At 43.7% G+C, this 16,635-nt stretch overlaps 1 protein-coding gene across 1 annotated transcript; it reads left to right on the top strand.

The window, feature by feature from the left end:
- The first annotated feature begins 295 nt into the window (after positions 1-295).
- LOC130493169 (resistin-like) lies at positions 296-6,043 on the top strand. Its single transcript, XM_056866877.1, has 4 exons — positions 296-311; positions 4,289-4,436; positions 5,711-5,788; positions 5,904-6,043. The coding sequence occupies exons 2-4, from the start codon at positions 4,301-4,303 to the stop codon at positions 6,041-6,043; spliced, it is 354 nt and encodes a 117-aa protein (XP_056722855.1). The 5' UTR covers positions 296-311; positions 4,289-4,300.
- The last annotated feature ends 10,592 nt before the right edge of the window (positions 6,044-16,635 follow it).

Genomic DNA, 16,635 nt, shown 5'->3' with positions numbered 1-16,635 from the left:
TTGGGTTTCTTTTACAAAATTGTTATTTCCTGGGGAAAGCCCTGCACTATCACTATTAAAATCTGCGAGTGTTAAATACAGAATCTTTCTTGCTTGCTTGTTTTGCATCATAAATATTAAGCAAACCAGGAAATTTCATGAGAACATTGTGTAAGGAATTGCTTCAGGTATTGTCTGGTTGTGGACAGGAGATTAATGTTTTCTGAAAAGGTAAACCCTTCTGTTGAGAAATGTTGCAACTCCACTGTATTTAAAGGGGACAGCTTGCTCAGTTAGTGAAACTCCAAGAAGTTCCTGGTTCTAGAAGGTAAGTGTGTGTTTGTTAGACAAATAAATGAAATGGGGGGGGGGATAACGAGACGCAGAATTCTGTGTCATATATTCCAAGAAAAACTGCCAACAGAAACTTGTCAAACTGTCAAGTTTTTGAAAACTCTCAATAACTTGTTTTTAATGAATTAAATTGATTGCCAATTATAATATAGTATCTTGATAGAGGTGATTTTTGAGAACACCGCATGAAGTATCAGCACCAGTTTCTCTTGGCTGAATTGTAAATACAAATTGTATGTGTGTGTTAAGTGCCGTCAAGTCGCTTCCGACTCATGGCGACCCTATGAATGAAAGTCCTCCAAAATGTCCTATTTTTGACAGCCTTGCTCAGATCTTGCAAACTGAAGGCTGTGGCTTCCTTTATTGAGTCAATCCATCTCTTGTTGGGTGTTCCTCTTTTCCTGCTGCCCTCAACTTTTCCTAGCATGACTGTCTTTTCCAGTGACTCTTGTCTCATGGTGTGACCAAAATACGATAGCCTCAGTTTAGTCATTTTAGCTTCTAGGGTCAGTTCAGGCTTAATTTGTTCTATAACCCACTGATTTGTTTTTGTTTTTTGCCAGTCCACGGTATCCATAACACTCTCCTCCAACACCACATTTCAAAGGAATCTATTTTCTTCCTATCAGCGTTCTTCACTGTCCAGCTTTCACACCCATACATAGTAATAGGAAATACGATGGCATGAATTAACAAATTCAAATAAGCCATTGCTAGGAAGAGACCATCCAAAATTTCTGAACCTTCCTTTCCTCCCTGCTGTAGATAGCAGGACTTTGGTTTTGCCTCACAGCAGATAGAAAAGAAACATAGGCAATGGATAAGTGAGCGAGCATGTTGAAAGTGCAGAAGCAACATGCGCACTTTATTGTTGTTTTGGAACACTGCAAACGGCAGAGGCAGGATCTCTGGAGCCCTAGTTATACCAACTGCATTTCTTCGACAGGCTCATTTGGAAGAAATCTCTAAGCAGATGACTCTTAGAATGTGATGCATAGATCCTGACCTGGGTCATGAGTATATGTGTGGCCACCTTGAATTTTTGTAGTACGGGAAGGGAATAATCAGGGAATGCTGACCATTTTCCTGCTCAAAACCACCCCTTCAATGTGCTTCCCCCTCAGGATTTCAAATATAGAATTACCCTTATAAACACTCAACGTTTCTTCTTCATCTGAAGAAGAAAATGGGGAGGAAATTTTAAGAAGAAAAACAAACAGCAGGGGGAAAATTCACACTCCTGTGGATGCATGAAGGGAGGGATCATGAAGAGTATTTGTTTTGCATGTATAAGGTCTCAAGTTCAGTCCCCAGAATCTCACGTTAAAAGTATCAGGTAGTGAGTGTCCTGACCTGGATGGCCCAGGCTAGCCTAATCTTGTCAGATCTCGAAAGCTAAGCAGGGTCAGCCCTGGTTGCTATTTGGATGGGAGACCACAAAGGAATACTAGGGTCGCTATGCAGAGGAAGGCAATGGCACACCACTTCTGCCAGGAAAAACCTGCTGGGTCAGCTTGCAAGCTGATGGCACTTTATGAAAGACCTTTACCTGAGATAATGGCAAATAGGTGCCAGTCAGAGTAGGCAATACCAATCTTCATAGGCCAAAAGTAGACTCAGTATAAGGCATCTTTGTGTATTACAATACACTAACACAAAAATGGTTTTGTGTACAAAATCTGAGCTTTACGTTTTAAAAACTTTGTCTTTGTTACAGAAAAATTTATATTTATTATTTATATAGTTTAAAATATTTATACTCTGCCTGGCTCAAGGCAGATTACAGTTAAAAAAATAAAAGCATATAAAATATGGTGTAACCACAATTAACCGCCCCCCCCCCAGAAAATGCCTGCATCTTAAATCATATTAAAAACTATCACAAATAAAATAACATTATTGGGGGGGGGGAAACTTCTAAAACTAAAAACTTCTAAAGACGGTGCCACCCTCATCTCCTTTGGGAGCTTGTTTAACAAAGTAGCAGCCACGATACAGAAGAAACGGGTTCTAACAGATACCAAACAGGACACTTTTTAAGCAAGGGAACAGCTAGATGGTGGCAACCAGAATACTATAGTTGGAATTAGTGGACATATTAAGAAGTAAGTAGCTGTTGTTTGCTCCTACATCATCCTATGCCATCAGCCATGCTGGATAGTGTATTTAGAAAAACCACATAAATTAAGACTTTATATATGGGGAGGGAGAGGATCTCCCCCATTATTTACTCAACTGCTCTATTTACTTAGCTCAGATTTTGACAACAGTCGCCTGCTGGCCTTTACAGCAGAAAATAGAATTTTTATGTGCTGCTTCTGGGAGAAGTCTAACATTCAAAATTCAATGTTTTGGTGTTACAGCAGTTAAAATGCACCAGTATTTCTTAAAAACGAATATGGTAGACGTTATCTTAATCAGGAATATGAGGGATTCTTTTTTAATGTGCCTGTGAATAAGCAGGAGGGGCAGCAACCAGAGAAGGTTACTGCCTACTTGCCCTCTCTGGAGACTTCCTGTGGGCTATTAGTTGGCCACTGTGAGAAACAGGATGCCGGGCTAGCTAGTTTTGGTATGATCCAGCAGGACTTTTCTTGTGTACATAAAATAATTACTGGTGTTCTTAGTAATTTAAAAATTCTTTCTGAATTGTTTCCCCCCCCCCCAGTCTATCATGATTTATGGTTTCAAATACAGTCCTTCAACCATCCCCTTTGTTTGGCAATTTTTTCCGTTTGCTTCTTTTTTTAACAGTGAGGACGAAACTCAAGTTAGGTCATTGATTTGAGAGTTTTACAGCCCATTTCTGAGCTGTGAGGCTGAAAGTTGTTGGGTCTTAGGTAGCGAGTTTCATTGTATTTCAGACAGTCAAAGGTTAAATTGTTTGTAACTAAGCTGACCAGATCAAAAGGTGATGTGACCTACAGTATGTGTCAACTAGCTATTGGTTAAACAGGACAGTTGTAAAAGTATTTGCATATTAGGAGCTTCTTCTTTGTTTAGAAAGAAGAAGCCACCGCCATAGTATTTTAGATCATACTATGTGAAGATGTGGCTACATATAATACCATATAAGCCACTTGTTTCTGTGATTGTAGCTCAGTTTGAATCCCTGAACTTTCTTCCGCGCTGGGCTGCACACCCCACAGCCAGCGATTTAATAATCCAAGGAGCCCGGATCGACTCAAACCCCTCCCTTGCTGTGGACTATGGAACGTTTCTCCCCGCCGCCCTGAAATACCCACAGGTGGCGTTTCAATCCCAAGAGTGCAGGTCCGGCTCAAAGCCATTCCCTGGTTCTCCACTGAGAAATTGTTTTCTTTTGCCTTACCAGGATCAACCCAAGTGACCCCACCTTCCACCTCCCTCCGCCCTGAGCTGCACCCCCACAGGCAGCGATTTAAAAATCCAAAGAGCCCTGATCGACTCCAACCCCTCCCTTGCTGTGAAACATTTTTGTCCCCGCCACTCTGAAATACCCACAGGTGGCGCTTTTATCCCAAGAGTGCAGGTCAGGCTCAAACCCATTCCCTGGTTCTCTACTGAGAAACCGTTGCTAAGAGAACAGACTGCGAGTCTTTATTGTGTGTGTGCAGCCTTAATTAGCTTCTACCACTCATACCATTAATATTCAACGATCCATTTCCTCTGACAAGGGTATTAATTCCCATCAAAAGTGCATAGGAGGCCCGCAAGGGCCCGTGCCTGTGCCACTTCCGGCGGTGCCCGTGCCACTTGTGCTGCCAAGACTGGCATGGATGCTGGCGCTGGGGCGCTCATGCCGGCCTCCCTGCACTGCTGCAACAGCTCTGCCCTAAAGATGCCAGCTCGGCTGCGCCACCTCCAGCCACCAGCTCAAACCCCCCCCCCCCAGGAATGGGCTGTAAGTTGTTTGTAATAAAGTTATGGCATGGCACAATATATGATGGCTTGTCGTTATTTTCTCTACAGGAAGTTCTGCACCAAGATGATGAAGGTCGCCATATTCCTGCTGTTTGCAGTGCTGATCCCTTCTCAGTACACACGTGCTCAGTCATGCACCCAGTCGTGTACAGTTGATAATGTGATTAACCTGATGATCAAGTCATCCACTGAAGCACTAGGTATTCTGCTGTGTGAGAACTAAGGTTGCCAATTTCAGCTTGGGAAATTCCTGGAGATTTGGGAGAAGTGGTTTAGAGCCAATATTGTGTAGTGGTTAGAGTGTTGGAATGGGAAGACCTGGTGCTGCGGGAAGGGATGAAGCTGTGTGGGGTTTTGCTGAGGACAGGAAGTCCACTCCAAGGACCCCTCCAGCCCCACATACCCCCTCTTTCCTTCCTGCCCCACCAGCACAACATATTACTTATTTGCTGTGCTGGCAAGGTCCTGAAAGGTCCAGATTTACTCTGCCCCCCCTCTGTGGTCCAGATCAGAGAAGAAAAGCTCTTTTATTGTGCCTAGCTCAATCTCACTCAGGATAGCTTTTTAGCTTTTGAATAAGGCACATAGCTGTTCTCTGCCTCTCTTCTTGTCCCTACCCCTCACTCCCCAGCTTATGATCTATTTGGGGGTGGATACAGTAAGCACTTATATACGGCGACCATCTTTTAAATTAATTGGGGTTGTTCTATGGTTATATATATTTTATTGTTTTATTGTTATATTGTAAAATTTTAATGTTGTAACCCGCCCTGAGCCTGGCTGAGGGAGGGAGGGCTAGAAGTATGAAAATAAATAAATACCCCCCCCCATTTTCGTGCTCTGTATTGCATGCAGGACCCCAAGGAAGAAAGGGGAACGTAATATCAGCAGCCTGAAGATGACCATGCTCAATTTGCTATATTTGTCATGGCTGAACTGATTTGGTCTGCTATAAAGGATAAAGCAAACACATGCAAATGTGATTTTCATGGCCAGAACAGGCAGGGCCCAGAGTAGTTTCGGTGTGGTTTCTGTTTTGGGAATGACAGTGAATTTCTTTCATAGTTTCTGCATAGTTACTCAAGTAGTACTCTACTTGAGTAAGGACTTTCCCTCCCTCACCTGCAATACTGGAGATTGTGGGCACTCATTCAGATTAACAGACTGTGCATCTTGGTCTACTACAGTAGGGTTGCCAGGTCCCTCTTCACCACCTGCGGGAAGTTTTGGGGGCGGAGCCTGATGAGGGCAAGGTTGGGGAGGGGAGGGACTTCAATGCCATAGAGTCCAATTGCCAGAGTGGCCATTTCCTCCAGGTGAACTGATCTCTAGCTAGTACCTGGAGGTTGGCAACCCTATACCATAGAGAGAAGCAGAATGCTGGACTAGATGGATCATTAGTCTGACCCATCAAGGCTGCACTTATGTACTTAAGGGTGACTGTGATTAAAGTACCTGCTGTCTCACCTTGCAGTGACTTCAGTCCTATCAAAACTTGATATTACTTGTACCAGTGTGAATTCACGTGGGGCCAATGTCTCCTGTCCTTCAGGTGAGTCATATGCTGGAGGGGGAGCTTCATCTGGGAGAGAATTAAGAGCTGGGAATTGAGGACAGAGTGAAGTCTTCTGCTTCCTTTCCCTCTAACCTCTTTCTTTCCACCCTAGGTTACAAGGCCACTTCCTGTGCCTGTGGCATGGCTTGTGGGTCCTGGGATATCCGTGGTAATACTGCTTGTCACTGCCAGTGCCAGAACATTGACTGGACTTCTGCCCAGTGTTGCAAATTAGGTTTGATGGAGTCTTAGAAGCATACTGGCTGTTTGGCTGTAGCTACTGTGCTCAATAAAAGCATCTATAATTGTAGAAGAGCCTAATGTTTGAGTCTTTCCCTGAATTCCTTCAGGCATAGTAAGATCCCTAGAGATGAGAAATTGGGACCATTGCAGAGCCAGTAGGGCACTGCTGCCACTCCATGTTTGTAGTAGGGTTTGCAACTTTTCTGTGAGGACAGCAGCATGTATCCAACCTTAGACTGGAGGAAGCTTAGGCTTCCATTGGAGGAAGAGCCACATAAGATGCAGGAAGAATTAGGCCAGAAGAAGGCCACTCCTTTCCTCAATGAAGTGTAGGACATTATCAATATAAGTGACAATATGTTGCCTGAAGTCCCAAGATGGCCTCTCAGTAGGAGGCCAATTCATTCATTCATTCATTCATTCATTCATTCATTCATTCATTCATTCATTTTAGCCTAACTTTCTCCAAAAGGGTCTCAAAGACAGGGCAGAAACAGCAGTTATAATTTCTGTACCCTCTTATTATCATGGTAGACATTATCATAGGTAGTCACATAATCCATTGTAAAATCCTAAAATAAAAGCTATGTAATGTATTTTGAGACCAATTAAAATAACAAAGCTTTTGAGTTCTCCAGAATTCTTCATCAGTCTAGATACTAAAAAAAAGTTGAGGGGGATATCTTTCGGGCAATGATTTTATGGCCTATGTCTGCATCTTGGACAGATGCCTGACTGTCCTGGACACTTGCTGTGGCTAGTATCAAATTGTACCCTTGGACTTTGGGAAGAAGATTAAAAAAATGAAAGCCATCCAGTTGAAAACCTAAAAACCAGTAGTTGATCAAATGTCTTTTTAATGCCAGATGGAACACAGAGGTCTCTTAGGAGGCTGAGAGCAGAGGAAAAATTTGACAGTCTTTATGTTAATGATACCAAAGTTTAATTTTAGTCCTTTGATTTGTCAAAAGTGGAAAAAACCAAATTCATTCCGAAAAGAGAGGGATTATTGAAAAGGAGGAAAGACAACCTGGCAAGACACATTAGGTCCCTCCCAATTAGGTCCCCATTAGGTCCCTACCCCAATTTGCATTCTGTAGTGAATCAGCTAAAGTGCATCCGTACAAACAAACACAGGATTATGGCCTCATTCCACAGATGTGTGTAAAGTGTTGTCAAGTTGCAGCCGACTTATAGCTACCCCTGGTGGAGTTTTCAAGGCAAGTGATTAAGCAGAGGTGGTTTGCCATTACCTTCCTGCAATACTCCTTGGAGGTCTCTCTTCAAAGTATTGACCCAGCTTAGCTTCCAAGATCTGACGAGATCAGGCTATACCAGGGGTCGCAAAAGCGCTGCTCCCAAGCCGCAAGTGGCTCTTTGGGCCCCTGAGTGCGGCTCTTCCCACGTGCAGAAGCAGCGCCCTAGGTCGGCTGAAGCAGCGGGAGGGTCTCCGAGAGAGGAAGGAGTGGCCCTTCCTCCTTCTCACCCCAGCACCGTCCCCGCCTCCCACCATGGCGGCAGCGGCCGGAGAACGACAAGAGCCCCTCAGCTGCCACCCCCCGTCTTTTCTTGCTGCCTGGCTGCGCGCCTTGGTTTGGCAGAGAGGGGGCTCCTCCCTCCCTCCCTCCCCCCTTCCTTCTCTCCACCGCGAGGAGTGAGGCGTGGCTGTCCGGTCCTCGTTTTGGCCGCCGCCTTCCCTCCTCTGTCTCTATGGGCGACCGGAGCTGGGCGACCTCTCACCCCCATCTCCTCCTCCTCCTGTTGGCTCCGCCTGGCCCCGGGCGGGGAAGGCGACAATGCTTCCTGGGCCAGGACCAAGCTCGCTTCGCCCTCCCCGCGCCTCAGACTGAGAGTTTGGAGCCAGTCCGGCGCATCGCCTTCCCGCCCCCCGCGCAGGCCGCGTCTTGCCCGGCCGGGATCTTGCTGGGGAACTTCCAGGGCAGGGGGCGGATTTCGCGCCTTAATCACTGGCCCACTTGGAAGGGGTAACCTCTCCTCCTCACCGCCTTCCTCCTCCTCGTCCCCTCAGGCGGCTCCCAAAAGTCCAGCTCCAGGCTGCCTTTCTTCCCCAGTTCCTTCCTTCTCTTTCCTTTCCCAGTTCCTTCCTTTCTTTCTGTCCCTCCCCCACTCTTCCTTCCTTCCTTCCATCCTTCCTCCCTTTCATCCTTTCTTCCCCAGTTCCTTCCTTCTCTTTCCTTTCCCCCTTCCTTCCTTTCTTTCTCTCTGTCCCTCCCCCCACTCTTCCTTCCTTCCTTCCTTCCTTCCTTCCTTCCTTCCTTCCTTCCATCCTTCCTCCCTTTCATCCTTTCTTCCCCAGTTCCTTCCTTCTCTTTCCTTTCCCAGTTCCTTCCTTCCTTCCTTCCTTCCTTCCTTCCTTCCTTCCTTCCTTCCTTCCTTCCTTCCTTCCTTCCTTCCTTTCTCTTTCTTTCTCCATCCCTCTCCCTTTCTTTCTTCCTTCTTTCCTTTCCCAGTTCCTTCCTTCCTTTCTCCATTTCTCCCCCCTCCCTTCCTCTACTAGTGTTTGCTGTTCTTTCCATTTTCGGTTCTACATATTCATGCAAACAATCTTTTTCAAGAGTAAATTGAGAAGTCGTCTTATTGATGAGAACCTGGAATCATGCCTAAAATTAAAAACAACAACATACAAACCTGATTTACCCAAACTTTCCAAGGAGATGCAAGGCCATTGTTCACATTAAGTGTTTGTCAGTCACTGTCATGATTTAATTTTATGGATACCTTACTTACAATTTAATTTTTATCAATAAATACGATCATTATTAAGTATGATATCAAGTTTTATTCAGTGTACCTATAGTTTAATTAAGACTTAAAACTTTAATTAAAGTTTATTAAGTTAATAAACAGTGTACCTACCTATATAGTTTAAGTTTAAGAAATTTGGCTCTCAAAAGAAATATCAATGGTTGTACTGTTGATATTTGGCTCTCTTGACTAATGAGTTTGCCAACCACTGGGCTATACTATACCATTCCATATCCTATGCCGGAGATACCATGCCACTAAATATACCACTGAAAAGCCTCATTCTCACATGTGTGTCTGATCATTTATTTGGGTTGGATTATGGGCACCAAAATGCATAGGAATAGCAATTTGTGCTGGCTTTGAGTGTCAGCACATTCTCATGGAACTCTGTCATCAAAAGTAAACCAAAGTCCAAACTTTTCCAGCAGAAATACCTACACTGGCAACAATGCTCTTTTTTTCCTTTATTATATTTTTGTTTTAATGCATAATGATAAATATAGAAAAACATATATACAGAAAATATATGAGTAGAAAAGAGCAAGAGTCCAGTAGCACTTTAAAGACTAACAAAAATATTTTCTGGCAGGGTATGAGCTTTCATGAGCCACAGCTCACTTCTTCTTCTTCAGCTCACTTTCTTCAGAAAGCTCATACCCTGCCAGAAAATATTTTTGTTAGTCTTTAAGGTGCTACTGGACTCTTGCTCTTTTCTACTACTGCAGACAGACTAACACGGCTACCCACAGAAAATATATATAATTCAGAACTTTCCAAAATACAAACAAATACAAAAAGACTACAAAAATTGGAAAGACAGATAGATATACTAAACTGGAAGTCACAATGGGGGAGGGGGGAGGGGTCTATTATGTATTCTTACATCTTATATTTTTTGAAGAGACAGTATGTTAAAAATACTAGCAACAATGCTCTTTTAAATTACAAAGTTTCTCTTTATTTGCTGCATTAGCAATGATCAAGCAACATTCATATAACTAGTACACGAGAGGCTTAAAGGCAATTGAGGCCTTTTATGCATGGCTGTTTCCCTTGTGGTCACCCCTCCGACGACTTCGGGTCTTTGTTGTGATTGTGCATGCTGTTTCCGACCGGCAGAGGTCACCTCGCTCTCCCCCTGTGTTTTGTCCGCATTTTCAAATTCAAGATAAAACAGATCACTGAAACAGCATGCATAATCACAACAAAGACCAAAAGTCTTTGGAGGGGTGATGGCGAGGGAAGCAGCTAGGCATAAAATACCTTAATTTACCATCCTAAACAGAATCACGCCATTCTAAATCCATTGAAGATAACTGGCTTAGAAAGGTGTAACTCGTCTTAAAATGGCACTGTCAGAATCTGAGGTTGTAAACCTATCCTTGAATTAATCAACTGGATGAGCACTAGATTGCTACTAAATCCCTTAAACCAGCATGTTAAGTTTAACTCACTTTAAGTGCCACACCATAAAATAGATTAAGAGAGAAAAAATGGATGGAGTTGTTGGCCTAGTGCAGTGATGGCAAACCTTTTAGAGACGGAGTGCCCAAACTGCAACCCAAAACCCACTTATTTATCGCCAAGTGCCAACACAGCAATTTAACCTGAATACTGAGGCTTTAGTTTAGAAAAAACAACTCATACATTAACATCTTTTGTCTTAAAAGAAAAACACAATAACAGAGCTTTATATGCTTTGCACACTCCTTTGCACACTTTTACCATATGCATTTGGAAAAGCAAACCTTTTTTGGGGGGGAGAGGGATAAAAGTTAATACTAAACAGACTTTGGGCCAAGGAAGCATCTTTAAAAGTCTCAGCAAACCCTTTTGCACACTTATACCACATGCCTTTGAAAAGCAAACCTTTTTTGGGGGGGGGGAGAGATAAAAACCAACACTAAACAGATATAAAAACCGACATTACACAGTTTTGGGGCCAAGGAGGCATCCTTATGGGTCAGAGCAAACCCCTTTGCACACTCCTATCACATGCATTTCAAAAACCAAACTTGGGGTGTGTGTGGAAGAGATTAAAATCACCACGTCTAAAAAAGGTGCGGGGAAGGCACTAGGCTCAGTGGGCTGGTTAACAGTGAGGGGCATTTTTCACGATAGATTTTGCTTCTCTTTTGCCGTGGAGCAAAAAAACCCCCCGTTTTTAATTTGTTTTTCATGGCTGCGGATTTTCCCCTGCCTTTCCAAAGCAGTTTTAGTTTTTCATGGTAAGAACCATGCAGTATTATGCCCCTGTTTTCTCTCTTCCCTTGTATTCAGCTCGTGCCTAACTGCCCCAAACTCTGCCCACCCCCCGCCCTCTTTGCCCATACTGCTGCATCGCTCCATCTGGCCAGTAGATGTCGCTCCCTCCCTTGTATTCTTGCTGGGTGTTGCCGCTTTCTGGTCCAGCTGACTCCAAGCCAACTAACACATTTGCATACGACAGCCCATCTATGTCAAAGGTTTTTTTGGGAATATGAGTACCGCCCCTGTGGAAACGTGTCGTTCCCAAAAAAGGATGGTGGTGTATGGCGACAAGTATGTTTTCATTTGTTTGTTTGCAATCTATCTTTTACTGAGTGAAGTGAGACCACTCCCCGAGAAGGAGGGGGGCGTGAAGGAATAGCTCAACTCCTAAGCTAATGTGTATTTCACGGTGTCCTTTGTAGTCCGTGGTGTTGCCACAGACTGCAGGGGCAGCGGAACCGAAGCAAACAATTCTTCATGGGCCTCTGAGCCACAAAACGCGCACCAACAGGAAAGAATGGCTCAAAAGTGGTTTGACTTGCTGCGCTTATAACGCAGCTTTAATTGCTCAATCCGAAAAAATCCGGAGCTGCAATGAATAACCAAAAATTTGCACCAACGCAAATCAGAATCGAAACCGCAGCAAATCTCCGTGAAAAATCCCCCTGAGAGTCATTAGGCAAGAATGCAAACAGGAGCAGCGTGTGCCCCAAGAGCAGCCCAGAGATTTGAGATTGCCTTTTTGCCTCTCTCCTTTCTCCTGCTGCAGCCTGGACAAGTCGCCTGCTCTCTCCCCACGTTTGCTACCCAAGCAGGGGAGAAAAGAGCCAGAAGGGGTGGGGTGGGGTGGGAGGAGAGCTGCTTGTTCAGCGGACCGTTTTGAATGGGAAGGGCAGACAGACAGGAACCTCTCTCTCCTGCTGAAGCCAGGACAAGTCACCTGCGCTCTCCCCGCGTTTGCTGCCCAAGCAGGGGAGAAGAGAGCCAGAATTTGCAAGAATGCAAGAATGCAAACAGGAGCAAGAATGCAAACAGGAGCAGCGTGCGCCCCAAGAGCAACCCAGGGATTTGAGATTGCCTTTTTGCCTCTCTCCTTTCTCCTGCTGCAGCCTGTTCAGCGGGCCCTTTAAGAGTGGGAAGGGCAGACAGACAGGGGAAGGACTTGTTCCTGCTGAAGCCAGGAACAAGTCGCCTGCGCTCTCCCCGCGTTTGCTGCCCAAGCAGGGGAGAAGAGAGCCAGAAGGGGTGGGGTGGGAGGAGAGCTGCTTGTTCAGCTGGCCCTTTAAGAGTGGGAAGGGCAGACAGACAGGAACCTCTCTCCTTTCTTCTACTGCAGCCGGGACAAGTCGCCTGCGCTCTCCCCACATTTGCAGAGCAGAACTCTGTGGTGGGGCGACGGCGCACGTGCCCACAGAGAGGGCTCTGAGTGCCCGATCTGGCATGCATGCCATAGGTTCGCCACCACGGGCCTAGTGGGAAGCAACAGTGTGTGTTATGTGCAGTAAAGTCGCTTCTAGCATATGGCGACCCTATGAATTAATGACCTCCAAAACATCCCTTCATTAACAGTCTTGCTCAGGTCTTACAAACTGATTGCAGTTTGCAGTGATTCACAACCTTTTTGGTATTGTGACCCATAAGTCCAAATTTACTTTGTACAGTGATCGATCCAAGGTTGGCTCAATGTTTTTGGTGCCATAGGCAAACTATGACCTTGGTACCCATCTATTCCAGCAGCTGCCCCCACTACGAACCCCAAGCAAATGGTCTTTCATCTCTTCCTCCTCTGACAGCTGGGCCAGAGCAGGAGGTTGAAGCTGTGCACTCAGAGGGTCCTGGGTTGAGGAGATACGTGAAGATGGCAGATAGTGGTGAAGAGGTTGGCGGCAAGGGGCTCAGTGCAGGACATCTCAAACAGCAGGTAGAGGGCAGTGAGGCACTGCAGGGGGCTGGGCAAGAGATTGGGCCACTGAAGGAACAGCAACAAGAGAGCCCACACACACACACATGTCTCTTTATCTCCTCCTCTGGTTTTCCCACAGCATGATTCACAACTCCCATCTACTCTCCAGTCTCTCCCCCGCTTCCTCCAGCTACTACTGTGAAGTTGCAGGTATCTGGAGGCTGTTTTCCCCTCATTATTGTCACAAAGGGGGGATAGGGTTGCCAGATCCCTCTTCACCACTGGTGGGAGGTTTTGGGGAAGGAGCCTGAGGAGGGGAGGGTTTGGGGAGGGGAGGGACTTCAATGCCACAGAGTCCAATTGTCACAGCAGCCATTTTCTCCAGGTGAACTGATCTCTATCGGCTAGAGATCAGTTGTAATAGCAGGAGATCTTCAGCTAGTACCTGGAGGTTGCGTACAAAAGAACAGTAACAACTCACAACAACGTATCAAAATGCAGTTATATTATATAACAACAAGTGCAAACACCAAAAGTGGAAATTAAGGCAAAATGACACACAAACACACAATTTCAATCAGAAACAATCGGAACCATTTCAAACACTCACTAAGACATTCTCCAACTTTCAGATGTACAAAAGATAACTCTGTTACGGATTCAAAGAATTCTACAACAGCAAAGACTCCAGGATTAGAGTAGACAGTAAATAGTCCTTCAAGGGTGGGTATAGAATGCCTCACTCTGTAGCCGTCAATTTTGGCATGAACGGTCGCTCTTCCTGGGTAGACAAAAATGCACACAAATAACAAAATATTGTTATACTTATTATAAATACAATAATAATGCATAAATACTGCTGCTTACACACGGACTGCTATGTAGTCAGTTCACATGTTGGAGTGATAAAATCTCTTATTGAAAGAAGAAAAGGGGGAACTAGAAATACCTAGTATTTATGCATTATTATTGTATTTATAATAAGTATAACAATATTTTGTTATTGGTACATAGTATTTGGATTGTATTTTTAAGAAAATAATGTTCCCCATATTTATTAGTGCTTCCTGAAGAAGATTTGTTAATCGAAACAGGAGAATACCGGATCCCTGTATCTGTTGCCCGGTACAGGCTCAAGGGAACCATGAAGTCCAAGTATAAAGAACAAAGCCACACAGCAATTTATTTCAAGGCTTGCTAGAAGATCAGCTTTGGCAATTACAGCCCTTATTGAACTTCATCTTACTTGGATTTACCTTTCTGGGACTTTCATTGTACTGTCCACAGTAAATGTTCTATGGAATTTATTTCCTATTTGTGTTTCTCACCATTGTAATATTTGTATGTATTTCATTGTTGAATATTATCACGTTGTTACATAGATAGGTGGTAGTTTGATTTATTCTTTGCTGTCCTATTCGTTTGCCATTATCCTTGACAGCAGGCTAACTTGTTGTGTGACCAGTACCTGGAGGTTGGCAACCCTGTGGGGGGATGAGGATGTGAGAAGTTGGCGAGGAGGAAAGAAAGAAAAGGATGCAAAAGACAGGAGCCACCCTTTGAGAGGGCTGACTTGTGACCCAATTCCAAAGGCTTCGCAACCCATTGTTGGGTCCTGACCCACAGGTTGGGAAACGCTGCTTTATCTTATTTCAGTTTCTGACTTTTCTGACTCAGTTAATCTCATGTTGACTCTTCTGCTTTTTCTACTGCCTTCAACTTTTCCTAACATTTTTTAAAATTTAAGATATGCTTTACATGCAATAATTAAACTTAGAAATAAAATATAAAATAAAGATCCTACTTGGCAAAATGACTCCGCTTTAGAAATTTTTTTGTCGTCAGGTCACAGCTGACTTATGGTGACCCCATAGGGTTTTCAAGGCAAGAGGCATTCGGAGGTTATTTGCCATTGCCTGCCTCCATGTCACATTGGTATTCCTTGAAGGTCTCCCATCCAAATACTAGCCAGGGTTAGGGCTGAGAGTGTTTGACTGGCCCAAGGTCTTCCAACAAGCTTCCAGGGCATGAGTGGGATTTGAACCTGGATTTCCCACCTTAACCACTATACCATGCTGGCTCTCAGTTTTTGCATTATTGGCTTCCAAATCAGTTCAATCTGTTGTACGTCTTTTCCATTCCTTAGAACTGCCAATTTAACCAGCTGGTAAGCCTCTAAAACTTTTTTGCACCCATTCTTGATTTTTTTGAAGCTGATTCTTGTTTACAGTATCTCACAAAAATGATTCTGGTGGCTGTGATGAAAGACAATAGTACGTTCCTTTTTTGAAACCTTTGGTACGTAGTTTATCTATGGAGCTGAAGTTTACTACTAGTCAGGAAATTCGAGAAAACTGGTACAAGATGTATTATAGATGGCACCTTACCCCAAACATGGTGACGAAGATGCACAAAACCAATAAAACAAGCCAAGCGGCTTGTTGGAAGTGTAATACACTAGATGGTTCTTATAATCATGTATGGTGGAATTGCCCGAAGCTACAGTTGTACTGGAACACTATCCATCAAGAACTTAAAAAGATGTTTCATCAGAAATTCCCATTAGATCCCAAGAACATGCTCTTAGGTATAACACCACCAGATTTACCCTTGCAACTTAAGGATCTATTTAAATATGCTGCAATCACTGCCAGAACAGTTTTAGTGAGGAAATGGAAACAACCACTTCTTTTAGATATAGAAGAATGGAAGGAAAAACTGATGGAGTATGCTACCATGACGAAAATGACCTATATGATAAATACAAGTGACAAGTCGAAATATGAGCAGTTCTATGAAAAGTGGAAATTATTTTATATGTTGAGGTTTGAAACTAACAATAATAAAATAACAAGGTAGATACTAACAAAAGTCAAGGATACTCAATCTAAATATTGTCGAAGGCTTTCACGGTCAGAGTTCATTGGTTCTTGTAGGTTATCCGGGTTGTGTAACCATGGTCTTGGTATTTTCTTTCCTGACGTTTCACCAGCAGCTGTGGCAGGCATCTTCAGAGGAGTAACACTGAAGGACAGTGTCTCTCAGTGTCAAGTGTGTAGGAAGAGTAATATATAGTCAGAAAGGGTTGTTTCTACAGTCAACAATAGCCATGCAGATTAGCTTTGGATTTCACACATTAACAGATCACTTCAGGATACAATGGTTCCATATTAACATACCACACCCTCATCAGCACATTATCTTGATACTTACAGGACAATGGTTAGCACATTACCTTTGTTACTTTTTGCAGGACAATGATTCAGCTCAAACCCAACCCCTTTCTGACTATATATTACTCTTCCTACACACTTGACACTGAGAGACACTGTTACTCCTCTGAAGATGCCTGCCACAGCTGCTGGCAAAATGTCAGGAAAGAAAATACCAAGACCACGGTTACACAACCCGGATAACCTACAAGAACCAATACTCAATCTAATTTAATATTTAGAGAATAATCTTGACCATCGAGACAAAACAGCAGAGAAATGTAAAGAAATAATTCTGATGGCAGAGTGATAACAGAGATATTCAATATGTTTAATAGTTTATAAAATGGCCATTTTAAGAATATGTCATAAGCTTTAATATCTTTTTTATTTTAGAACAAGAGTGAATACTTGACCACAAAATGGTGTAGAATTGCAGGGCAACATAGTATGCCTGGTTTATTTTG

Source organism: Euleptes europaea, chromosome 1 (assembly GCF_029931775.1).
Source record: "Euleptes europaea isolate rEulEur1 chromosome 1, rEulEur1.hap1, whole genome shotgun sequence".
Classification (NCBI taxonomy): Eukaryota; Metazoa; Chordata; class Lepidosauria; order Squamata; family Sphaerodactylidae; genus Euleptes; species Euleptes europaea.
The sequence above is the reverse complement of the archived record's forward strand: the minus strand, read 5'-3'. Positions and strand labels throughout refer to the sequence as shown.